Consider the following 25,283-nt stretch of genomic DNA (forward strand, 5'->3'; position numbering starts at 1 on the left):
CTCTTGGGAAAGGCCATTATTGTAAATTAACGTCACCTTCCATCTCAAAGCGTAACTGTCTATAAGGGTAAGAGGAGCCAAGCCCACTTGAAAAAACAGCTTCAACCAAAAAATAAACATACTCAGCCAGAGTCTTATTTCTAATCTTAAAAACTCCTGCCTCACGTCCTAAGGCTGTATTGAGAACACAGCATGGCACTTGGAATATTGTTCTTAAAAATTGGTTTGTACTACTTCCAAGGGAGTGAAATTCTCATAGAGGCCAAGTTGGGCACCATACAGGGGCTGCAGGTAAACTTTAGCTGTGAAAAGCTTTATGGCAGCTGGGATGAAAAGAGTTCCCCTGGTGAAATAAAAGGACCTGATGGCATTGGCTGATTGATGGGCATTTTGCTCTTTGCCCTCCTGCAGAGTGGAAGAAGACTCCAAGGTATTTAAAGGTTCTAACTTGTTTGATTACATGGCCACTCATAGACCATGAATGGGACTTGGGTCGTTTGGCAAACACCCTCGCTTCTAGATATTGTGAGAATGCAAAGATGAATATGAGTAGAAAACTCATTTTGTTACATCTAACTAGCAGTCATTTATTGGTCAGGACTCACAAATAAGTCAAATCCCAAACTAAGGGACTATCATGACTTTTAGAAGATATTTTAAGAGGTGATCATGCATAAAAAGTAGCAGCTTTTTTACACTTGAATGGAAAGTTATAAGTTTCCCTCTTCTAGTGCTTTTTTAAAAAAAGACCTATGGAGGTCTTAAAACAGCTCCAGGTCATTTCAGGTATCCCACCCAAACAGCTCTGCAGCTGACTAGAATCAGTCTCCTTCAACCAGAACCTCGGATTCTGCCCCCAAATTCAGCAGGGTTTCTGGCTGAAAACGCATATTCATTGGGAAGGCAGGCAAAGGCATAATCAGATGTCCTGTTCAGCTCTCCTGTCACAGGCGCAGCAAAGATCAACTTGCAGGTTGGTGAAGACAAATGAACTGTTTCCATGGAACTGTTTTGGTTTTAAGTGAATTTAAGATGTATTGCATTTTATGTTGTGAGTCATTTCAGGAACTCCAGCTGAAGAACATAAAAGCCTGCTAAATAAAGTCTGCTGGCTACTGCTCTTCAGCCTAGAGACTGACAGATTCCTCCCAAATATGAAACTAATAACCAACAATTTCACACTGCCTGCAGTCGCAAACAAAGTATTTTATTCACATTCACACGCTTCTCAGGGAGGGAGGGATAGCTGGGGAACAGATCTGCAGAAGGACTAGCTCTACAAGTCTTATGAGTAAGTCTTGGAAAGGACAAATGCCATATTTGTTTCCCATTCCTGAGAAATTATATTTAAAGAATTGAGAAGGTGTCAGAGACAGCCAGTGACTGGATGTTTTTCTCACAGGTGCTTATTCTTTGTTCATATCCACCACAAGGAAGTCCAATAACACCCTTCTCCTCATAATGGAAGAGAACAGATTCCCTCTTCCTGCCAGGGAGGAGTCTGTAAGAGAGAGGCCAAACAAAATGGGACTTCCATCACTGTTGGGGGAGGAAGAAACTGAGATAAGAGAGAGCACTGGAGGAGAGTGTTGGACTATGCTTCAGAAGTTTTTGCATTAAAGAGCTATCATGAACAAACATGGTTATCCAAAAATGAAATTTGGTAGGTACTTAATCCAATAATGGTAACGGCAGTGCCTATCTTCATCTGTGGCTACTAAAACAAAGCAGACATTTGATTACAGGTCTTTTTCGCTTTGTTCCACCACATGGTGAACTAGAGCCACCAATGCATATTAAGTGTGTAGCTGTCTTGGATTCTCCCTTTCTGCTTGCTGGATTTGCTCTTCTGTCAAAACAACTGGCTTGTACTTCTCATTAAAAAGTTTCTCATTAGTTTCTGAGTGCAGGTTATGGAAAGAGACTACCCTGAGATGGGCAGGTAGATACTGAAACTCCTCATCATTAATGTCCGAATTCTGCATTTTAGAGTGCAAAACCCACCAGCGCCCCCAGAAACCCACGTCCAAAACACACTTGGGGAACTCTGTCCAGCGTGGCTTCAGGTACTTGCAGTGCACCTGGTAGAGATCGGCACTTGCATCGAAAGGCACCTCGTACATGAGGGAAAAAAAGAGCAGGCTCTGGAAACGCAGTTGGCCCCGATTCTTCAGCTTCATCAGTCGTTGGACGTGCTCCTCTGAGCTGTTGCTGCGGATCCAGGGCGAGAGGAGGAGGAGGGTGCCTGAGGCTTCCAGGAGGCTCGCCTCGAAAGAGGCTTCACAGGGGCTGTGGAGGCTGCACCCCACCGCTGCAGCCAGCAGCGATAGGTACAGCGAGGCTTTGCCCGGCCGCTGCCTGACACCCAGCGCTACCTCTTTGCAGGCTTCGGCGTAGTCGTGCAAGAGGCTCTTCCACCACGAAGCTGTGGAGCAAAGGAAGAAAAAAAAAGAGACTAAGCATGGTGGGCGGGTGGAAATCAGTGAGGAACAGCCTGGCTGGAGCTGCGCCAGCGCCTCTCTCGCGGGGGGGGGGGGGGGGCGCTGGCCTAGGGGGGGAGCGGGCGGAGGAGAGGACCCGGCCGGGAGAGGCCCAGTCCCTCCGCCCCTTACTCCGAGGGAGGCGGCGGCGGCGAGGGTTGCTCCCTGGCCTCCGCGGCGTGACCTGCAAATGGACAAGGAGAGCTCGGCAGCAAGGAGTCGGAGGGCCACGGCCGGGCCTGCCCCTCGCCCGCCTTTCGCTCTCCCTCTCCCCCTCTCCGCAGCTGACCTAGGCGGCCGGTACGAAGCCGCTCCCAAAGGCGTCGCTTCTCTTGCGCCCGACCTAGGCTCGAGGGCTCCGCCATTGCCAGCCTGAGGAAAAACCGGAAAAGGCCTCCCGCCGGGCGGAAGAGGAAAGCAGGAGAGCGCCGTTCTAGAGAGAGAAAGGCTAGAGTGCAACCCTGCCCCTTAGTGTCCTGCCTGCTTGGAAATCTCCGCTAGGCTCTGGGGAAAGAACCCGCCACATCTCGTCAGCATCATGAAAGGAAATGAAAAAGGGCCGTCGGCATCCTGCTAAGTGCTTGAATTAGGCTGCAAGGGCGGGTTGAACTGGCAGTTAGTTTAAGAATAATGATGATGATTGTGTCGTAACTGGGGATGTGTTTTGAATGAGAAACTTTATTTTGCTGGGAATCCGAAGCAGAAGAGGATGGTAGGATGCCTGGGTCGTGCAGTAAGTCCTACTGGGACATCTTGAAGCGCGGATTAGCCCTCGGAGACGGGAGCAGAACGAGCGGGACCCCGGGCACTGAACCCACGAAGCCGCCGCCCGCCGCCACGCACTGACAGTCAGAGCCCTGGTGGTGCACATAGCTGGCCTCGGGCGCTCCTTCTTTTGACTAGGAGCGGTTCTCCGTCCACGGCCTCGGGCCTTTCTCATTCCCGCTGCAAGGCAGGGACTTCCCCATTGGGCGATGGCCTTTCCTAGGCAGGGCTTGGACGACATTGCAAGGTTGTTGTTGTTGTTGTTGTGAACCACTCAGCCTCAGCCACGTTAGCAGTGCAGACTATCAGTGTTGTCCTTCACTCGCCGCCGCCCCCCGCCCCCGCAATAACATTGTACACCACGGGCTGTGGTAAGTAATCCGCTCTGCCCGCCACAGCAGCCGCCTTCATACCATCTGCAGTGAAGGGGATAACTATGGATTGTATTTGCATACTCTTCTTTTTAAAAATTAGAACCCAACCCCCATTGTTTCCCTCACAAAATAAGATCAGAGTATCACCTAATGGCGCAGCGGGGAAATGACTTGCCTAGCGAGCCAGAGGTTGCCGTTTCGAATTCCCGCTGGTATGTTTCCCAGACTATGGGAAACACCTCTATCTGGCAGCTGCAATATAAGATGCTGAAAGGCATCACCTCATGCTGCGCAGGAGGAGGCAATGGTAAGTCTACCAAAAACAATCACAGGGCTCTGTGGGCGCCCGGAGTCGACATCGACTCGACGGCACTTTATCTGCTTCGACCTTCTTTTTCGGGGGTGGGGAACATAATGCTGCTGCACCTAAAGTCCCGGGTTTCTCGATTGTGTCTTATGGGCAACTGTCACTTTTGCCTCTCAGGCGAGAAAAAAAAAATTGGCATCAAAAGTAACAAAAATTCTATCGTCAGACCATGGCTTGTCAGTCTACCTATTTAAGTCTATGAGAGCCGTCAACTTTTTAAAAGACTCTGGACAGCGACGGTAGAGGAGGAGCTTCGGGTGTTTCCGTGGCAGCCTCCTCGCCAATAGACCCTGTCGCACCTTGTGGGATAGGCTGGTCTTTGCCCGACTCCGCTTTTTCACCACCGCTTGAAGGTACCTATGAAGAACTGACATGGGGTGTAGAGCTCTAGGTCGGGCCCTTGAGCATCTGACCGCCAGGGGTGGGGATATCCATGGCGGCCCCCGGCGGGGCAGGAGGGTAGGGTTATGCGGTGATAAAAGCAAACTGCCTCTGAGCATATGCTGAGTGCTTTTCTACCACCACAGCCAACAGGATTTGATTGGGGAGCATGGTGCTTCGGGTCGGCGATCGCTTATTAAGGTGCACGGGGCAGGGTAGAGCCGGCTGGCTGGCTTGAGGGGGTGATGGGAGAGCTGCGGGGCATTGCTGACCCTGAGTGACTAGGTATCTCTCCTTAACCCTTTAAGGCTGCTTTTAGTTATACATTAAACCCAGCACTGTTTATTTCATACTTCAGGATAATCTGGTCACACCATGGCTGCTCCAGATGAATTCAAGTTTCATGGTGAGTGTTTTTCTCCCTCTCAGTAGGTTCTGGACTTGACCAGGCTTTGGCACTTGCTTAAGCCGGATTTTTCCAAACATTTGGCACTTCTCTGATCAAAGTGCCAATAACTGACACTCTCTTGGAGGATTAAGAACATGCCCATTATCTCTATGTCTTCTAGCTTTGCTACTCCTTTATCTTGCTCTGAACTGTTTCCTCCTTTTTCCTATCTTGCTTACATTGTAAGCAAGGGAAGTGTCACTTTTACATTTGTGGCACCCAGCACGCTGTTAGTGTTAAAACAGTCTTATTACTAGAAGAGTAGCAAGCATAATTTCTCAGAAGAGTTCCCGGTTATGCCACATCCAACTCTGTCCTACTGAATTCTGTTGGACCTACTGTTAAGTAAATGAGAGAGGAATTGCGCTTAATAGGGCATACCTTCAGGTGAGCCAGAATGCAGCCTTAGTATAATGGTTTAAATTAAAAAAATTAAATTCATTTTTTATATCCTGTTTCTTCCAAGGAGCCCAGAGCAGTGTACTACATACTTAAGTTTCTCCTCCCAACAACCCTGTGAAGTAGGTTAGGCTGAGAGAGAAGTGACTGGCCCAGAGTCACCCAGAAAGTATACTGGCCGAATAAGGATTTGAACTCGGGTATCCCTGGTCCTAGTCCAGCACTCTAACCACTACACCACACTGGCTCTCTCTTAAGTATTAAGATCAATGTGAGAAGGAGGGTAAACTATCAACAGTGGCTTTATCTATCTGGAAAAAGTACCCAGGGTTATCTCCTCTAACTTTTCTGTCTTATGACAATCTGTTTCCATTTCCAGAATTGCTGGGGCATATTTCCTTATGGTATAAATATAATTTCAGATCTTTTGAATACAGATGAAATTCTGTATTCAAATTTCATACCTGGAGGTAGTAGCTAAAATTAACTGACATAAATCAATGTGGCTATTTTACTTCCAGATTAGAAGCGTTTTAATGCAATAACTGTAACAATTTAAAGTAGTAAGTGCTGCAGAAAATTTGATGACTTCACTAAGGTTAAAAGGATTAATTAGCCAATGGTGTGAACTATTGGTAAATTTGGATTAAATTACATGGAGTTGCAGTTATAGAGGGAGGAAAGATCTGGGTGAACCTATAGAGAAGGTAGTGGTTATGAATTCTGAATAATAGGTCCAAGAACTTGGTTAGCATATTCCTTGTGTGTTATCTGAAATAGCCATTTTGTTGATATTTGTCCACAGTTCATTCGCATGTATGAAACTTGCAGTGATCAGTGTTGGAGATGTCAAAAGACTAAAGCAAATACCTTGCGTATTTTCTAGACCTGTCTTTTTGTTAAACATTCTTAGGTGCAAGTTTTGACTGAAGTAGATTCAGTAAAGTAGGTTGTGATGATCTTTGTGCTTCCAAAACTGTATTATTTGGATATAGAACTGAATATCTAGACTTGTATCTTGTCTGTTAACATCAGCCAGACTCTTACCCCTTCCCTTGGGAAGACATCCTGAATATCTACACCATAGTTTCTCAATATGTGATACATGTACACCTGGAGATGAGTAGTCATCTGTAGGTACCACATCCTTTCCATAAGCGAGACACAGGCAGGAGATACAAGTTGAGGGGAATGAAGCCTAGTGCGGAATATGGAAAGACGAATGCCTGTTACTGTCTGATTAGTCTCTCTTGCCTTCTTTTTCTGTCACTCTTGCTCCTTTCTCCTCTTAAAATGGCAAAAAATTGGCACAGTATGCAATGAGTGCACTCTATTTCCCAGCAAGCCTGCGGTGAACTGACCTATTACCATCTTGCCCAAAATATCCTTTCATTTTCTGTCGCCATGCTTTGAATCATCTCTCTTCAATAATCACAACTAAGATCCCAAGAAAGCAGATTAACATGCCAACATCCAGCTATCAAGCTTAATGTGAACAATTCTGTTGCTTGTAGAAGACTAATTTCCAGGCCTCATACTAGACTTAGCAAAAATGAAAGAACTTTTGGGAATGGTTACAATGCCTTTCTGCCATGGAGGTGTGTGGGGACTGATCTTTCCAGGCAGGGGATCACTCCAATGCATAGGTTGCTTTTACCCTGACTTTGTAGGCTGGCAAGCTTCCCAGTTTCTGGCATCTGAAGAAAATCCAAATCCACTGCCAGAACTCTCTCCATGTCTGCAATATATTGCCCAGCTTGTCAAATGGCATAAGTCATCAATGCACTTACTTTCAAACTAAGTTTTAATGCTTTATTCTGATGTAATAGTGAGGTAGCATGGAATTGGAAAAGGGAATATACAAAGAATACAGGAGTGCTCTTTTCTAAATACTGGGATCCTATACCAATACAGCTTGTATCTCTGCTTCTAAAACAGACGTTCATGATTCCATATTTTGGATCAGGCACTAAAGTCAGTATGGAGTTCTATACTTGTTGAGTAGATACAAATTGCCTACATATGTATTATTTTTAAAGGCATATAGTAAATGAACTGATATTCCTGTCCTGATGGCCTGGTGTTTTCTCTGCAGAATTTGATGAGGCCATGGATTTGTTGGCCGAGAATGCTGGTGCTACCACTGCTAGCGTTGGTGAGCGGCAAAGCCATATTACCCTGAATGTGGACTCCCATTATAATGAGGAACATGAGCCAGAAGAGGAAAGTGATAAAACAGAGGTAGGTCCACTACAAATTCTGGGTGTTCATGAATGGCTTTATGGAGACGTGGGTGCTTTGGGATGGGATGAGGGGTAAGGAGACACTGTTCCAGCCTGGGACAACTTGTGTGCCTGGAAAAGGTTGGTAAGAAGGCAACAGAAGGTCAGATGAATACAACCAGTACTGAACTAAGGCAGAGAAGAGAGAGACATAAAGGGAGGGCGAGGAGTAGGAAACCTACAATTGGCATAGAATACACACTGTTATTCACACATTGTGTTAAACACAGATACAGCAATACCTGTCTGTACCCCAGGCTCACTTTTAAAATGCACAGTCATTCACACAAACATTTTTGAGTACAGATACCTATCTACACATATAATGTAATAATAACTGAATAGGGCTATTCTTTTTCACAAATGCGGTTGTAAATGTATTGCTAATTAGAGGAACTAGTACCTAACGAGTTCTGAAGCTTGTGTGACACTTGCCTTTGAGCAACTGAAATTTCCACTGTTCCATGTGTAAAGAGTAAGTGAGAGAGTTGCAATAAACTCAAAATTGTTTATAATGACAGACCTCCTTTACATACAAATACAGCTCATAGAGCTTCATTAACTAACCACAGTTCACAGGGGTGAGGAGAAGCCCCTTGAAAGAAAGAGAATCACTTTGGTGATTCAAAAGGTCAAGTGACCAAACGTTCTCTCTCTTCAGCCATGGTCCAGGCTTATGTTGTTTCTTTTTGCCTCTCTCCTGGTCCATGTCAAAGCAGCCCCTCTTACTCTCATCCCTGCAGCTCTTGAGTTCCCAGAAGAAGCAATCCAGTTTCTGGAGCTTTGAATATTACCAGGCTTTCTTTGATGTTGACACGTATCAGGTAATGGCATCTCCTGGCTTCATAGACACAGCCAAAACCCGAACACACTTGACAAGGGGAAGGAGTGTAGCAGTGGAGAAAAAGCCTTCCAGGATACCTAGTGGAGCTGCCATTCATGGAGAGTGACCACCTTCTTGGAAGTTTACCAAAAAAAGTGGGGCAGGCATTAAGGACATTAAGTACAAGATGATACATCTTGTTTGTATGGTATGCAGTTTAGCAAGACAGTGATCCATAGGATGCCTTCTGATTCAGAGGCTTTCTGGAAGCAGTCCTGCTTCATTAATGACCTTGCCCTGAAGCTGATTCTATTCTAGAATCTCTGGTGACCACCTTCACATTTTTTTCCACTAGCTGAAAACTTAAAATTGGGCTCCTAATTTGGACTTGCTAGAATACACAGCAGTGGTTCTTTTGAATGCATGAACTGGGCATTAGAGATGTCTAAACCTGAATTTAGAATTTGGGTATCTATTAACTCTCTTTATCTCTAGCTGTCACTAGTCTGGCCAGTGGATGGACTGATATGAGAGTTCATTCTCCTTGCTACTATGAACTTGTGAAGTGGCCTTGGCCTAGTCCCATTCTCAGTCTAATTTCCATATCTGAAGAATAATGTTTAGTGCAAAGGCAGGCAGTCTGTACTAGGGATGTGCATGGAACCGTGTGGGGGAAGTTCGAGGGGGGGGGTTGACTTTAAGGGTGGGAGAGAGGAAAGAGGAGTAGGGACTGGTCCGGACCTGTTTGGTTCAGGGTGGGGTTCCTTTAAGGGCGGGGGAGGGTTTACTTACCCCTCCCACCACTTTCCCCCCTCCAGCGCGCATATTCTATGTAGTAATTGGGGCGGCAGGATACCTCCCTGCCGCCCCTTCTCCCACTTCTGCATGGAGCACGTTGCGCGGGGGTTTCACGTCCCCCCGACGTGCATGCGTGTGTGTGTGTGTGGCCCCGCGCGCGCATGTCAGGGAGACATGAAGCAAGCGCGCGGCGTGCGCAAAAGGCTCCATGCAGCCTTTTGAGCTCAAGTGGGAGAAGGGGCGGCAGGGAGGTATCCTGCCGCCCCAATTACTACATAGAATACGCGCGCTGGAGGGGGGAAAGTGGCGGGAGGGGTAAGTAAACCCTCCCCCGCCCTTAAAGGAACCCCACACACAGTGCCGGACCACAGCTCTGCGGTTCCGTGCACACCCCTAAAGAGGAGGGAGGGATAAGTGCACCCTCCCCCTCCCTGAGTCAACACCCCTGCCTTCGAACCAGTTTGGAGACCCATAAAGGGTTTCTGAACTGGTTCCATGCACATCCCTAGTCTATACATGATCTCCAGTAATCCTTTATCTCCCTACTGGAATGGAAAGCAGGAATCCCTGGGTGCTTGTGGAAGACCTGCCATAGACTCCTTGGGAGTCATTTGACTGTAACATGGCCTGTTCCTACTTATCAGGTGCTGGACAGGATAAAAGGATCACTGTTTCCATTGCCAGGAAAGAACTTTGTACGGCACCACTTGCAGAATAACCCTGATCTATATGGTGAGTATAGGGAAACTCATCCTGAAGCTCATGACTCATCTCTTGCTGGTTAACTTTCAGTTGCCCATATAGCATAAAGGGCCCCAAACTCAGAAGCTATCAAGAGCAGGACCTCCCTTGGAATCAAGACAGCAAAGACATCTGAATTGTATCTCATTGCAATTCCATCTTTGTTTACCAACTTAGAAGCAAGGAAATTTATCCTGATAATCTGCTGGAGTTCTCATTCAGAGATGTGTTAAATCCAAGGCTTACTTGCCCAGTTTCTGCTCACTGCCCCTGAGGACTTTACTTGGAAAAGCTAAAGCTTGAGGATGGAACACATTTTATATGTACAAGATTCAATCCTCAGCATCTCTAGTTAAAGTATCCCAAACAGCAGGGCTGGGAAACACCCCTGAAGTAAAGATCTGCTATCTGTCAGAGACAATACTGGGCTAAATAATGCCTTAATATATGGTAGATTCATATCTATTGTATTTTTCTACCACCCTATATAAAAATCTCAGGGTGGTTTACAATTTAAACCAAAGAACAACTAAAATCTAAAAATCACATAAAAACAAATTAAAATTACCATCAATTAAAAAGCCTGATAAAACATGTGTGTTCAGTAGTAGTTTAAAGTAGTCTCCCCTACTTTAAAGGGAGAGGGGGGTCTTTAAAGTAGGGGGGTCTCTCCTACTTTAAAGGGAGACCCCCCCTCGGTGCCGGACCGGTCCGGAGGCCTCTTACATGGCCTCCGGACCGGTTTGTGCACACCCCTAATTTGGGAGTATGTTCCAGAGCCCTAGTTTTGGGTCACCACTAAACGAGCCGGTGGTAACAGCAACTGGACCTTCTCCGATAATAGGCATCAGGGTTCATGAAGGAGAAGGTGCTCTTCTTTACCCTGCCCATTTAGGGCTTCATAGGTAATAACCAGCACTTTGTATTTTGCCCTGGAACTAATTGGCAGCCAGTGTAGTTCTTTTAAAACAGAAGTAGTTTGGTCTCCTTGGGAAGTCCTGGAGACCAGCCTGGCTGCTGCGTTCTGCATGAATTGAGGTTTCCAGACTACATACAACGGTAGCCCAACATAGAGCACATTGCAGTAGTCAAGCCTGAATATTACCAGCATATGCACCACTATTTTAAGGTCGTTTGTCTCAAGAAATGGATGCAGCTGGCATATCAGCTGAAGCTTATAAAAAACACTCCTGGCCACTGCTTCAACCTGAGTTATAAAGGAGAGGTTTGGATCCAGAAGTACTCTCAAACTATGTACCTGATCTTTCAGGGGCAGTGTAATTCCATCCAGAAGAGGCAGATCTAAACCACTTCCTAAGTTCTAACTTCCCACAATGAGTACCTCCATCTTGTTTGGATTCAGCTGTTCTCCCTCATCCAGCCCATTACTGATTCCAGGCAAGTGTTTAGAGAGGTTAATCCATTTCCTGATGAAGTTGATATGGAGAAATAAATTTGGGTGTCATCGGCATACTGATAACACCCTGCACGAAATCTCTTGATGATCTCTGACAACAGTTTCATGTAGATGTTAAAAAGCATATTGACAATCATATGCAGGGGTCAAGAAATGTTAGCTCAGTTCACCAGCCAGACAAAAATGTTACAAGTCAGATGAGAAGCTACACCAGCTTGCCACTGTATAAACGCAGTCAATGATCATGCATACACAAGCATAATTACTCCGTTTCTCAAGACATATATGATCCAACACTCTGTACATAGTAAGAGTTAAATGTTCCAAATGAAAATAATCACTTACCTATATCTTTTGCCATTTGTGTTCTTCAGTATGTCTTGCAGATTTTGCACTGAAGAACCACACAGAGGGTCCATTCAAGTTTGTCATTAGGTCACTTAAACGTCCACTTTGAGAAAGTTGACATGTATTTGCAGAATCTCCAATAACTTCATTTTAATCACTTGTTCCAGCAGTTGAAACAGCTGCACCATCAGTAGTCTACACTACTCTTTTTGAAATAACAGAATTTTCTTCTATGACATGTTGTTGTGTCCAGTGGCCTAGGATTTAAAGGTCCTAACCAAATGACAAGACTAGCAAGGCTGAACAGAGGGGCTGTATTTCCAGAAAGGAAGGATGAGTCTTTTGCAATCTGCCACCCTCAGCTTGATCTAGCATCAAACCCCCAGCTTCCATTGCCACTTCTTTGCCTCCCCATTTCCTCTTCTTTGTCTTTCTTTTCTCACCGCTCCTAGCATTTGCTTCTGTCTCTTGAGCTGTCTTTGAAAATGATACAGGAACAGTCATTCACACTAAATATGCACAAGTGTACACTTGAACATCATAATGAGGTTATTCTCACGATCGCCCAAAAGCGGGCTAAGGCAGCCTAGCCCGCTTTTGGGTGATCGTGTGCTGCAACGGGAGATATGCGGCTCCTGCCAGCTACCCTCCAGAAATACTCCTCCCCTTAGACAATGTTGACAGAGGTTAACACTCTGTTCACCTCATCTTTTTGCTTGTGTGTTGCCACGATGCGCAGCGACACATGAGTAGACCCCAGCTCGAGGATCTCTCCAGGATGCCCCACACACTCATACAGGGCATCCTGGAACTTCCAGGGGCCCCGTGGCCCCTACCCCTGCAGCCCTCGCCAACTGCATGACGGATCTGGCAGTCGTGTGGGTGGCCGGTCCGGCTGCCCAGGGCTGCCTTTGGATCAGCTGTGGGGAGAGCAGCCTGCTCTCCCTGCAGACCCGGGAGAAGCTCTTCTCACTGACTGTGAGAAGAGCTTCAATATCTGAATAAGGCTCTTGTCTGCAACTGCCCTTTTTCAGAAGAGTGTGTGTATGTACAAGCTCTCTATATCTGTCTACACATATACACATACAGAGCCAGCATGGAATAGACCAGGGATTCTCAGTGTTGGGCCCCCAGATGTTATTGGACTTCAACTCCCATAATCCCCAGCCAAAGGCTGGGGATTATGGGAGTTGAAGTCCAATAACATCTGGGGGCCCAACGTTGAGAATCCCTGGTATAGAGCATGGAGCAGCATGGACTGGGGAGACCCAAGTTCAAATCCCCATTCAGCCATGAAACTAGCTGGGTGACTCTGGGCCAGTCACTTCTCTCTCAGCCTAACCTACTTCACAGGGTTGTTGTGAAAAGAGAAACTCAAGTATGTAGTACACCGCTTTGGGCTCCTTGGAGGAAGAGCGGGATATAAAATGTAAAAGCAAAAATATACACACCCAACAACACCCCTGCTCAGGGAAAGGTTGTTGTTTTTAATTTTATGGGGTGTTTTTTTTTATTTTAAATTTCAAGAATAAATTCTAAATAACACACTTCCCACTGAGCTGCAGGTACCAAGTTTTGCATGGACTATCCTGCCACTTAAATTAGCTGAATGCACTACACTTTACTCCAGAATATGCTCAAGGGGTTGACATTTATTATTTTTTCAAATACATTTTGATCTAACCTGCAAATAATCCTCTTACTACCAGTCTCCCCACTTCCTCCCTCTGGAGGAGTGTGGCAGCAAGAGTGGGAGCCAAGAAGCCAAGAAGGGAGGAACCAGAGCAAGGGTGGCAGCCCTACAAGCCACAAGTGGGCAGGTGCGCCTCCTGGTCATCCTCCTGCCTGGTCCTTCTCTCCTCCACCTGCTGAAGTGGTGGTGTTTCTCCAGGAGGAATGCTGCTGCCTCAGCAGAGGATCTCCCCACCTGCTAGGACTGGTTGCCATGGCGCTTCTTCCCCCACTGCCCACCAAAGTGGTGGCATTCTTCCTGGAGAAATGCTGCCGCTTCAGCAGGCGGAGGAGTGGAGAGAGAAGAACCAAGGCTGCTCCCCATCCCACCCCCCACCACCAGTGTGTGGTGTGCCAAATGAAATTCTTGAGGCCTGTCCATATGTTCAAGGACCCTGCTTGAAGACTATAGCTCTCTCTTGTTATTTAGGGCTCTCTTTCTTATTCTGTGGTGAGTCTTCATAGTGCTCTGTTCTCTGTCCCATGCTGAGCAGAGAGGGAGGCCGGACTTAATAGCTCCTTGGGAAATGACCTCTCTTCCCAGTGCTTGGTCTTCTGATGTTGCACTCCTGCCTCCCACAGGCCCTTTCTGGATCTGTGCTACATTGGTCTTCACACTGGCTATCAGTAGCAATCTCCTAGAGAAAAAGAGCAGCCCTTCCATCCACAAAGGTGAGGACTTGATATTGGAAAATTTAGCTTTGTGGATATTATGTTCTAGTTTTAGGATGTTTTCAGAGATGGGAATAAAGCAAAGCAGCTGCACATTGTCTGCTAAACCTCTTGAGCAATCAGGTGAAGATGTTCCAGTTGGCCCATCTGTAGCTCACAAGGGCAGGAAGCACAGCTGTAGTAATGACCCCCTTTTCCCTATCTGGGTTGTACAAGGGGTGAAACAGGTGGTATTAACAGGATGCAGAAACCCTGGTTCCTAGCTTTCCCTGCTGCGTCAGTGTGGTGTAGTGGTTAGAGTGCTGGACTAGGACCAGGGAGACCCAAGTTCAAATCCCCATTCAGCCATACTTGCTGGGTGACTCTGGGGTGACTTCTCTCTGTCTAGCCTACTTCACAGGGTTGTTGTGAGGAGAAACTCAAGTATGTAGTACGCCACTCTGGGCTCCTTGGAGGAAGAATGGGATATAAATGTAAATATAAAATATAATAATAATTTTACGCAGAGCTAGGTACTGAATCTTGAGGGTCCTCCCTACTTCAAATTATGACTAGAGACAACATAACTAGAGGCAATCCTTCAGCTCACAATTGTTATGTCCGAGGCTGTGTACTCACAGTGGGGTGGAATCTTCTCTTATGAAGGAAGAGACAGTATATTTGGGGCGATATACGAATATGTAAAATAAGGGGTTTTCCAAGTAGGGTTCAGCTTGCCACTTGTTCCTATTGTCTTAGAGCAAATGCTGACAGACACTGACAATTTTCCTTTCCCCACAGTGACTATTGCAGGAATAGTTATTTACTGCTATGCCTGGCTAGTGCCCCTTACCCTGTGGGGCTACCTGCAATGGCGGAAGGGGGACCACAGCAGCAGGGACTCCTACACTTTCCTGGAGGTGGTGTGCATCTACGGCTACGCCCTGTTTGTACACATTCCCACTGCGGTGAGTAGGCAAATGGGGTGGTGTGTGTTTCACAGTACTATTCACTTTTAATTAGAGAACAGAATTGAACCTACTGGTACAAAGTACAGGAAGCCCTGTTTGATGTGCTTTCCTCAGCACTGCCCCAGTTTTGGGCAAATGAATTCCAGTAGAAAGCTTGAGAGTTGTCACTTGCAGAGCCAAAGTATACATTACATCACATGCTTCACTGATCCCAAGGTGCTTTTCTTTACCAAACAGCTGCAGGGCTAGATCCAGATTGGAACCATTGCATGCATGGAGCCTTTGCCCTTGCCATGGTCCTGATCTGGATCAGGCTCCCTTCCCCCCAACGCTGCTATTTGCCTTAGGAACTAATGTCCTATCTAGTGCCAACGGGAGCTATCCTCCTGAGGTAAATAGCAATCATGGGGGGTGAGGGGAGAAGACTGATCTGGACCAGGATGGCAGTACAGCTAAGGATTAAAGTCCCTCTACAGGTGAAACTCGGAAAATTAGAATATCGTGCAAAAGTCCATTAATTTCAGTAATGCAAATTAAAAGGTGAAACTGATATATGAGATAGACGCATTTCATGCAAAGCGAGATAAGTCAAGCCTTAATTTGTTATAATTGTGATGATCATGGCGTACAGCTCATGAAAACCCCAAATCCACAATCTCAGAAAATTAGAATATTACATGGAACCAATAAGACAAGGATTGAAGAATAGAACAATATTGGACCTCTGAAAAATATACAGTGTACTGTGCTTGATTGGCCAGCAAACTCACCTGACCTGACCCCATAGAGAATCTATGGGGCATTGCCAAGAGAAGGATGAGAGACATGAGACCAAACAATGCAGAATTGCTGAAGGCCGCTAATGAAGCATCCTGGTCTTCCATAATACCTCATCAGTGCCACAGGCTGATAGCATCCATGCCACGCCGCATTAAGGCAGTAATTGCTGCAAAAGGGGCCCAAACCAAGTACTGAATACATATGCATGCTTATACTTTTCAGAGGTCCGATATTGTTCTATTCTTCAATCCTTGCCTTCTTGGTTCCATGTAATATTCTAATTTTCTGAGATTGTTGGATTTGGGGTTTTCATGAGCTGTACGCCATGATCATCACAATTATAACAAATTAAGGCTTGACTTATCTCGCTTTGCATGTAATGCGTCTGTCTCATATCAGTTTCACCTTTTAATTTGCATTACTGCAATTAATGGACTTTTGCACGATATTCTAATTTTCCGAGTTTCACCTGTATACTGTGCTCTCAATCCAGGTTAAGCCCCTTGCAGCTGTAAAGAACAAGTTGCATATCAGGACACTTAACAGGTGGAAGGACAGTATAGAAATTGAATAAATAAATAATAATAATATTAATAAAAAATAATGTAGCCTGGCCCATAGCATATTGCAATTATGAGCTCTCCATCCACTGTGAAACTCGTGACCTTCTCCATTCATTCCATGCATAGGTTCTGTGGCTGATTTCTTTACCGTGGTTGGAGTGGCTCCTGTTCACATTTGCTATGGGGATCTCTGCTTCAGTTCTGGTCCTTACCTTCTGGCCAGTCATCCGCTCAGACACAAAGCTGGCTGCTTGTGCTATGCTGGCTGTCATTGTCTCTCTCCATGTCCTCCTGGCTATTGGTTTCAAGGTATGCTTGTTTCTCTAGGGCAGGACTTAAAGGTTAATGCTACTTATGCTAACCTTTTGTTGGCAAGAGTTTCTCATGGGGTTGCTGAGAGGTGAATGGGAGTCAGAGGAGGTACAAGTAATGCAAAATGCAACCAATCCCTTTGTTAAAAGGAAGCAGATTTCAAGAAAGGTCTTAGCCTCATACATTGCAGAAATGTTTGACTATGAAATGGCAAAAATATTGTTTCATAACACAGGTGAATTCTTCAAAGCTCCACATTCACTTGCGCGATTTTTTTAAAAAACCAAAGTTGATACTGTATAAAATGTTGTGAAGGCTCTTAAGTTCTGTATAGGAAGCACTGGCCATATTTACGCAACTGTTATTAATGAAGGCATGAGGGCTCTGGTGTGAGGATTCTTAATTTCAGATAACTGGCAATTTAGTATTATGCATAGTACCAAACATGTAGTAGCTCAAAAATGGAGTTTAAAAAGTTTCAGAGAGGGTGCATAACCTCCAAAGGAATGAGTAGGGTATATGGTTCAAATAGTGTTGGGAGTGTGTACAAAATTATATACTGTTGGTGGCAGTGCCCTAAAATAAGTGCATTAATAAAAATGCAACAGATGACTTATCTTTGGGACCTTTAAAGTTACAACAATCCATATTTTAGGACTAATAGAGAAGTCAAAGTAGTGAAGTAACAGTAGGAGAGAGGGCATGCCTTCTGCCTGTGGCTTCCAGTGGCATCTGGTGGGCCACTGTGCGAAACAGGATGCTGGACTACATGGGCCTTGGGCCTGATCCAGCAGGGCTGTTCTTATGAACAAGTCTGAGTTCACTAGAACTCTCTTTTTAGGCTAGATGTTAAGCAAGACAAAGGTTCAGGGAAGAGAGGAGTAAAGGAGAAAAGACTTGTACATTGCTGGGCACACTGTAATGAAAAGCTGAAATTTAGTACAAAAACACTCAGGTTCTAACAAGGCATGGTAGGGTGAAGAAGCAATAGCTGCTCTCCCCTTGGAAAAAACTTTGTTCTTTTGGTGGGCTGTTCCACCATTAGGTAGAAGGGCGCTCTGTGGTAGATCAGTGCTTGATTCTACACCATCTTACTGATAAATGTTGTGCCCGCTTAAAGGGTGCCCTGTTTGTAGCTTTCTTGGACTTCAAAGCGTCATTTGATTCAATAGCTCTAGGAACAGACTATGGAGGAAATTGGAGGTTTCTTCCATAGACTGTCACCTCTTGGCCCTTATACATACAGTGAGGGAAATAAGTATTTGATCCCCTGCTGATTTTGTCCGTTTGCCCTCTGACACAGAAATGACCAGGCTATAATTGGAATGGTAGGTTTATTGTAGCTGTGAGAGACAGAATAACAACAAACAAACCCTCAAAAGCCCAGTGCCCAAAAGTCAGCAATGGATTTGCATTGTAGTGAGGGAATTAAGTATTCGATCCCTTCACAAAAGATGTCTTAGTACTTGGTGGCAAAACCCTTGTTGGCAATCACAGATGTTTCCTGTAGTTGGCCACCAGGTTTGCACACAACCCAGGAGGGATGTTGTCCCACTCCTCTTTGCAGATCCTCTCCAAGTCAGAAAGGTTTCGAGGCTGATGTTTGGCAACCCGAACCTTCAGCTCCCTCCACAGATTTTCTATGGGATTAAGGTCTAGAGACTGGCTGGGCCACTCCAGGACCTTCATGTGCTTCTTCTTGAGCCACTCCTTTGTTGCCTTGGCTGTGTGTTTTGGGTCATTGTCATGCTGGAATACCCATCCACGACCCATTCTCAATGCCCTGGCTGAGGGAAGGAGGTGCTCACCCAAGATCTGATGGTACATGGTCCCGTCCATCGTCCCTTCGATGCGGTGAAGGTGTCCTGTCCCCTTAGCAGAAAAACACCCCCAAAGCATAATGTGTCCACCTCCATGTTTGACGGTGGGGATGGTGTTCTTGGGCTCATAGGCAGCATTCCTCCTCCTCCACACACGGCGAGTTGAGTTGATGCCAAAGAGCTCGATTTTGGTCTCATCTGACCACAACACTTTCGCCCAGTTCTCCTCTGGATCATTCAGATGTGCATTGGCAAACTGCAGACGGGCCTGTACATGTGCTGCCTTGAGCAGGGGGACCTTGCGGGCACTGAAAGATTTCAGTCCTTCACGGCGTAGTGTGTTACCAATTGTTTTCTTGGTGACTATGGTTCCAGCTGCCCTGAGATCATTGACAAGTTCCCCCCGTGTAGTTCTGGGCTGCTTTGTCACCGTTCTCATGATCATTGCAACTCCACGAGGTGAGATCTTGCATGGAGCCCCAGACCGAGGGAGATTGACAGTTATTTTGTGTTTCTTCCATTTGCGAGTTATCGTGCCAACTGTAGTCACCTTCTCACCAAGCTGCATGGCGATAGTCTTGTAGCCCAGTCCAGCCTTGTGCAGGTCTACAACCTTGTCCCTGACATCCTTCGACAGCTCTTTGGTCTTGGGCATGGTGGTGAGTTTGGAAGCTGAGTGATTGCTTGCTTCTATGGACAGGTGTCTTTTATACAGGTACTGTAACAAGCTGGGATTAGGAGCACTCCCTTACAAAGGGTGTTCCTCATCTCAGCTCGTTACCTGCATACAGGTGAAACTCGGAAAATTAGAATATCGTGCAAAAGTCCATTAATTTCAGTAATGCAAATTAAAAGGTGAAACTGATATATGAGACAGACGCATTACATGCAAAGCGAGATAAGTCAAGCCTTAATTTGTTATAATTGTGACGATCATGGCGTACAGCTCATGAAAACCCCAAATCCACAATCCCAGAAAATTAGAATATTACATGGAACCAATAAGACAAGGATTGAAGAATAGAAAATATCGGACCTCTGAAAAGTATACAGTGTACTGTGCTTGATTGGCCAGCAGACTCGCTTGACCTGACCCCATAGAGAATCTATGGGGCATTGCCAAGAGAAGGATGAGAGACATGAGACCAAACAATGCAGAATTGCTGAAGGCCGCTAATGAAGCATCCTGGTCTTCCATAATACCTCATCAGTGCCACAGGCTGATAGCATCCATGCCACGCCACATTGAGGTAGTAATTGCTGCAAAAGGGGCCCAAACCAAGTACTGAATACATATGCATGCCTATACTTTTCAGAGGTCCGATATTGTTCTATTCTACAATCCTTGTCTTCTTGGTTCCATGTAATATTCTAATTTTCTGGGATTGTGGATTTGGGGTTTTCATGAGCTGTACGCCATGATCATCACAATTATAACAAATTAAGGCTTGACTTATCTTGCTTTGCATGTAATGCATCTGTCTCATATAATATGAGACAGATGTAATGCATCTGTCTCATATCTTTTAATTTGCATTACTGAAATTAATTGACTTTTGCACGATATTCTAATTTTCCGAGTTTCACCTGTATAGTGAAAAGACACCTGGGAACCTGAAATCTTGCTGGTTGATAGGGGATCGAATACTTATTTCCCTCACTACAATGCAAATCCATCGCTGACTTTTGGGCACTGGGCTTTTGAGGGTTTGTTTGTTGTTATTCTGTCTCTCACAGCTACAATAAACCTACCATTCCAATTATAGCCTGGTCATTTCTGTGTCAGAGGGCAAACAGACAAAATCAGCAGGGGATCAAATACTTATTTCCCTCACTGTATGCTACATAACAATTGGCTCCTGCTGAGATACAGTACCCAGGGCCATTTAACACAGAGGATACCTGTTCAGCGGGGAATGAGACAAGGTTGCATTTTGGCCCCTTTCCTCTTCACTTGTGGCAAATGAATGGCCAAGATATAGAGCAAGTCAAGTAGTATAAGTATTTAGGCATGGTCTTCATTTTGCTCTAATTTTTATCACCAGTGCCCTGCTACACGTGGGCTCTGCCACAGCGGAGGGAGGAGGTATTCCCCCGATCTTGCTGTGGCAAGATGGGGGAAAGGTGGCTGGGGGAGGGGGGGCTTGGGACAGGAGAGCAAAGGTAGGGGTGCGGCAGCAGCAAAAGGGCAGACTCTGCAGCAGCAGTGGAGGAAGTAGCACTGGGAAGACAAGGCCAGAGGAACATTTGCAGCAGCAGCAAAAAAGAGGAAAAACACACTTCCAAGCAGCAGCGAGTGCGAGATTGAAGTGAGCGACTGTTTGATCATTGCGTGGAGGGGTTGGGCTTTGTACATGCGCACGCAGCTTAGAGGGAAGATTGATGGTCTTCCAATTTAATGGCTATTGGAAAGCACATCTGCTCCACATTACACAAGAGGCAAAAAAGATTGCAATGGTGCTCAGATATTTTTTTTTGGAAGAGAGATGGTTATGTCCCTGTTGCAATTCAGGTCTTAAAAGGGAAAATATTAACCCAATTACTATATGGGGCTCAGCTGAGTAACGACAAGGACTTTTGTCCCCTAGAATTGGTCCAAACTAAATTCATAAGGTCAATCCTTGGAGTGAGAAGAGGAACTTCTAATGCAGTGTTTAAGGTTGGAATTGGGCTTAGTACCAATTGAAGCACATGTTTGGGTTGCAAAGATCTTTTATTATCTGAAACTCATATTGGCCAAGCCAAGGACCACACTTCTGGTCCTGAATGACCATTTCACATCTGCATGGAAAGAAGGAGTTGAGAAAACATTAGTCAGTTATGGGCCATGTATCTCCATGTTGATCTCCCTTGGGACATCAGAGACCAAGGAGATAATTAGGCAGTGGATCTGGGATACAATGGAAGGAAGATAGGGACAAATAAGACACTTCTCTTTTTAGGTGATATAGCTCCCCCTAATTATTTTAATGAGCCTGTTTTTGCCAGAACAAGAAGGGCATTTACCTTGGCACACTTGAATGCAATGCCCTCAGGTCTTTTAGAGTTGCTATCTTGGTATTTTTTTCTCAACCATTATGCCTATGTCATTCAGGAGGAGTTGAGATAATCGATCATATGTTACTTCGTTGTTTGTTCTATAGGGATATTTGGTCAATACTTTTACCTAAATTCCCAGGTAGGCCATTGGCATTGTGTGTGTCTCCTTTTGTCTGTAGAGGAGATCTGGTCTTGTGGTAGCAAGCGTGACTTGTCCCCTTAGCTAAGCAGGGTCCACCCTGGTTGCATATGAATGGGAGACTAGAAGTGTAAGCACTGTCAGATATTCCCCTCAGGGGATGGAGCCACTCTGGGAAGAGCAGAAGGTTTCAAGTTCCCTCCCTGGCTTCTCCAAGATAGGGCTGAGAGAGATTCCTGCCTGCAACCCTGGAGAAGCTGCTGCCAGTCTGTGAAGATAATACTGAGCTAGACCGACCAATGGTCTGACTCAGTATATGGCAGCTTCCTATGTGCAGTAATATTAATCTATTAAGGTGGCAAAATTGTTACATCGCAAGGAAGCAATTGGTAAAATCATGAGTGTCAGCTGTATATTGTTGCATTCTAAACTGTGTTCTGTAGGGAGGTATTGGCAAAATCATGATTGCTGAAGGTTATTTGTGTTTCTGTTCCACTATTAGGTGAACTAATTATGAATCTCTTGGCACTGGTCAAGTGAAACTGCAGCAAGATGAAAATGTTTAATGTGCTACTTGAGATTGAATTTGTAAACTATGAAAGATAGCTGGAATGATGAAGTTTTCAAGCTAGTAATTTAGGATAAGATGGGAACAATATATCACTGGAACATATTGATCAATCATGATCTTGTTAATCTTCTATTATTAATGCTTGGTTTAATGTCAGCTATTTTCTCTTTAGTTTTTCTGTTAATAACTTAATTGTCTACAATTAAGTGTCTACAATTAAGTTATACTGTATTAACATAGTTAATATCTATATGTAACTACAACATATATAAACTACCGTGTACAAGTAGTACATTCATTTGTCATTAGAGTATACATTTCAAGCTCTGACAAGGGCTGGCTAAAGATTTTCATACTTGAGAATTATTAAGCTCAAATATTGTAGGATAAGGGAGACAAGCTGCTCTGGACTGGCCCCATAAAATGTTATCTAATTCTGACTACTTGCCCCCACCTTGTTTGACAGCACCTGCTCTGCAGTCAATGTCTAATAAGGATGCAGGTTACTATCTTCTTAAAAATTCATCATGTGGCTTACTTGGACGTTGCAGACAGATTCATGGTGAATGGGTAAACAGAATCTAGTTATTTGCAAGTCCACCCTAGTGTGGGGCAGGTTAGATAACCTTAACGAACAAAAAGACGTGTCAATAATTGCTTTAAATCAGTTTTCCACTTGCATTTCAGATATTTCCTAAAGTACATTAATTGTAAAACATGTTTTATTTACAACTATTAGCATAGGAGGGTTTGACTACAGTTTCTTAAATGACTATTTTAGAAGACTGTACAATTTTTATACTTATGCTCATTTGTGTCAATCTGCATTAGGATGGTAGGTAAAAGTTACTTGAAATTTACACTCTAAGCACTTAAAAAACAACAACTCTGGATTTGTGTCCTTACATGTGCAAGGACATTGGATATTCATTTGCAGCCCAAGTGCCCAAGCCTTCCTGACGGCCATGCAGTGTTTAGCAATAAAATGGAAAACAAATGTTCATTTCTGAACACACTTCTAAAATAAGCAAGTTGCACAACTTAGGAAGTTAGAAAATTGAGCAGGAATACATTATTTCTCAGTGGCTATCCTGGTGTGATAGACTCTTGAAACCAGGACTGGATGCAAATCTTTTGCCATTTTTTAGAATGCTTGGGCTCAAAAAGGCAGGGTTTAAAAAAGGCTTATTCCCTTACACAGAAAAAATGGCTTAATTCTGTTTGCTGCTGGGCCACTTAGTGTATGATTTGCTTTAACTTGTTTATCTTTAGATGTTCAAAGAGCAGCTATTGTAAACATTTTAAAATCCAACTTAAATTGTTTATCCGTGGGGGTGGGGAGGAAGGCTTGATTCTTGCTTCAGTTAAATTAATTTAATCTCGTCTTCTTGAAGTTCTATTTCTTCCAGAAATCCACCAGCTCTCAAATAATGCCAGCTGAGCCAAGCAGAGCCACAACTCTTCACATGAACACCTCAGGCTCTATGCATATGTGAGGAGCAGCTGGTAAGAGCCTTTGTGTATAGCATGAAGAACCGTGTAATACTGTTGCTAGAAATACTGTTAGTTTCCAGCATTTAATGCTGTTACCTACTGCTCTGTCTCCATCCCTGTTAATGGAAGGGCAGGAATCAAGGTATTCTTTGGAGAGGGAACAGAGTAGTCTTTACATCTCCCCCATCCATTTTTATTTATTTTTTGTTCTACCTGCTACTAGAACTCTTCATTTAGAACAAATCAGCCCCAGCAGAGATTGAGAGCAGCAAAGCATCTATCTACTTAGTATTTCTGCTTCTGTTGCGGACTTTGATCATGACTGTCTGGCCTCGGAAAGCTCATGAGCACAGCAGAGTGCACTGTAGCACCACCACTAAATCCATTCAAGAGGCATGGAAGTCACCTCCAAGCTTGCAAAAAAACCCCACACACACCTAAGAGCTGGAACTCTCTTGTGCTTGTAGCACATAGAAGCAGGGAGCTCCCTGGTGAGCCAAACTGCATCAAACTATTTCAAGGTGGCGGTTCTATTGCTACTAGCCAGTTGGCCCAGCTTATCAGCAAGAGAGGGATCTACTTTGGGAAATGAATCAAGAGACAGATCATCAGGTGCTGCTTGGGTGTCTGCAGCTGCCTCCTGCTTTTGTGTAGGAGGACAGGCCTGCAGCAGCGATGCAACTAAGGAAAGGGGTTGCATGGAGTGATGTCTGTTGTGCCCCTTTTAACTAAGCTTAGGATCTTGAGGAGGGAATAGCTGATGATATTTCATTCTTAAACCAATGTATACTCTGCCACCTGGTGCGAAGGAGCAAATTATCAGCAGAAACACCACCTCTGCATGTAAGCTCCTTGAATGGAAAAGAGTCACTTAAAATTACTTGCAATTTAATCCAGTCACTTGATGATTTTGTTTTCTATGCAATGCTGATCTAAAATAAACTACCTGTTTTCTGGCAGGAGACTGGTTATTTCCTCCACTTGCTTTCCAGTCAAGGCTTTCCCTTAGGGTGGAATCATCACAGGACATAGCCGGGGCAGAGCTTCAATAGGGTGGACAGTTCTGAAGGACATGCACCATCCAGCTTCCCAGAGCCACCTGGCCCCGAGAAGGGCTGCTTTGCTCCTGCCTGGCGCAGCAGTGGCACTGCCCATCCTCAGTGTGGTGTGGCACCTGTTGCCACTTCTCAGCCACACCTGGAGCATGGCTATGCCTCTGTCATCGGGGGGGGGGGGCAGCAAGGGCCAGTGAAGCAGCGGCAAAGCAGCCAGTGAAGGGGTGGCACACAGCAGCAGTACTGCCCACCCCCAACATGGTGTGCAGCATTCCTGCCGCACACTAGACCACTGGTTTAAGAGCTTCTGCATTTCTTATTTCCAAGCTATCAGACATATCTGGGGGAATAACATCATCCGGCTGAAAGGAACTGCAAACAACATCGAAGAACACAGTTGGAGGCAGTACTAGAGTTGTAGCATTCCCCCCCCACCCAAGGCTCCCCTCTCAAAAGCTTGAGCAGCAAAGGTCAGGAGGAAACTAGAGGGGCCTTGTACAAGATGCAAGTCTCTCGATTGCACCTAAAAAAAAA

The 25,283-nt window shown here is 45.1% G+C and overlaps 2 protein-coding genes across 6 annotated transcripts; one reads left to right on the top strand and one right to left on the bottom strand.

Annotated features, from left to right (window-relative positions):
- Positions 1–1,186: 1,186 nt before the first annotated feature.
- TIMM29 (translocase of inner mitochondrial membrane 29) lies at positions 1,187–2,971 on the bottom strand. The gene is made up of 2 exons (XM_053291816.1): positions 2,770–2,971; positions 1,187–2,425 (listed from the first exon to the last, which is right to left on the bottom strand). Exons 1-2 carry the CDS (start codon positions 2,843–2,845, stop codon positions 1,797–1,799), a joined length of 705 nt encoding a protein of 234 aa, XP_053147791.1. The 5' UTR covers positions 2,846–2,971; the 3' UTR covers positions 1,187–1,796.
- A 10-nt stretch (positions 2,972–2,981) lies between these two features.
- On the top strand, positions 2,982–24,651 carry YIPF2 (Yip1 domain family member 2). 5 transcript variants are annotated; one of them, XM_053291807.1, is made up of 11 exons: positions 2,983–3,213; positions 4,104–4,339; positions 4,726–4,773; positions 7,310–7,455; positions 8,240–8,320; positions 9,762–9,849; positions 13,937–14,026; positions 14,807–14,973; positions 16,446–16,628; positions 23,595–23,706; positions 23,918–24,651. In XM_053291807.1, the coding sequence occupies exons 3-10, from the start codon at positions 4,743–4,745 to the stop codon at positions 23,694–23,696; spliced, it is 888 nt and encodes a 295-aa protein (XP_053147782.1). In that variant the 5' UTR covers positions 2,983–3,213; positions 4,104–4,339; positions 4,726–4,742; the 3' UTR covers positions 23,697–23,706; positions 23,918–24,651. The 5 variants fall into 5 exon arrangements, with proteins under 5 accessions (XP_053147783.1, XP_053147782.1, XP_053147781.1 ...); XM_053291806.1 differs by having other exon boundaries at positions 23,595–24,651; XM_053291808.1 differs by lacking the exon at positions 4,104–4,339 and having other exon boundaries at positions 2,982–3,213; positions 23,595–24,651.
- Positions 24,652–25,283: the final 632 nt, after the last annotated feature.

This window comes from Hemicordylus capensis, chromosome 2, assembly GCF_027244095.1.
Source record: "Hemicordylus capensis ecotype Gifberg chromosome 2, rHemCap1.1.pri, whole genome shotgun sequence".
Classification (NCBI taxonomy): Eukaryota; Metazoa; Chordata; class Lepidosauria; order Squamata; family Cordylidae; genus Hemicordylus; species Hemicordylus capensis.

What these genes read in the sequence shown, in the direction of transcription:
- TIMM29 (XM_053291816.1), bottom strand. Translation starts at nt 2,845, where the DNA reads ATGGCGGAGCCCTCGAGCCTAGGTCGGGCGCAAGAGAAGCGACGCCTT. An exon ending in GCTTCGTACCGGCCGCCTAG is followed by an intron (nt 2,426 to 2,769) that starts GTCAGCTGCGGA and finishes TTTGCTCCACAG; the next exon opens with CTTCGTGGTGGAAGAGCCTC.
- YIPF2 (XM_053291808.1), top strand. Translation starts at nt 4,743, where the DNA reads ATGGCTGCTCCAGATGAATTCAAGTTTCATG. An exon ending in GAATAACCCTGATCTATATG is followed by an intron (nt 9,850 to 13,936) that starts GTGAGTATAGGG and finishes TGCCTCCCACAG; the next exon opens with GCCCTTTCTGGATCTGTGCT. An exon ending in CAGCCCTTCCATCCACAAAG is followed by an intron (nt 14,027 to 14,806) that starts GTGAGGACTTGA and finishes CTTTCCCCACAG; the next exon opens with TGACTATTGCAGGAATAGTT.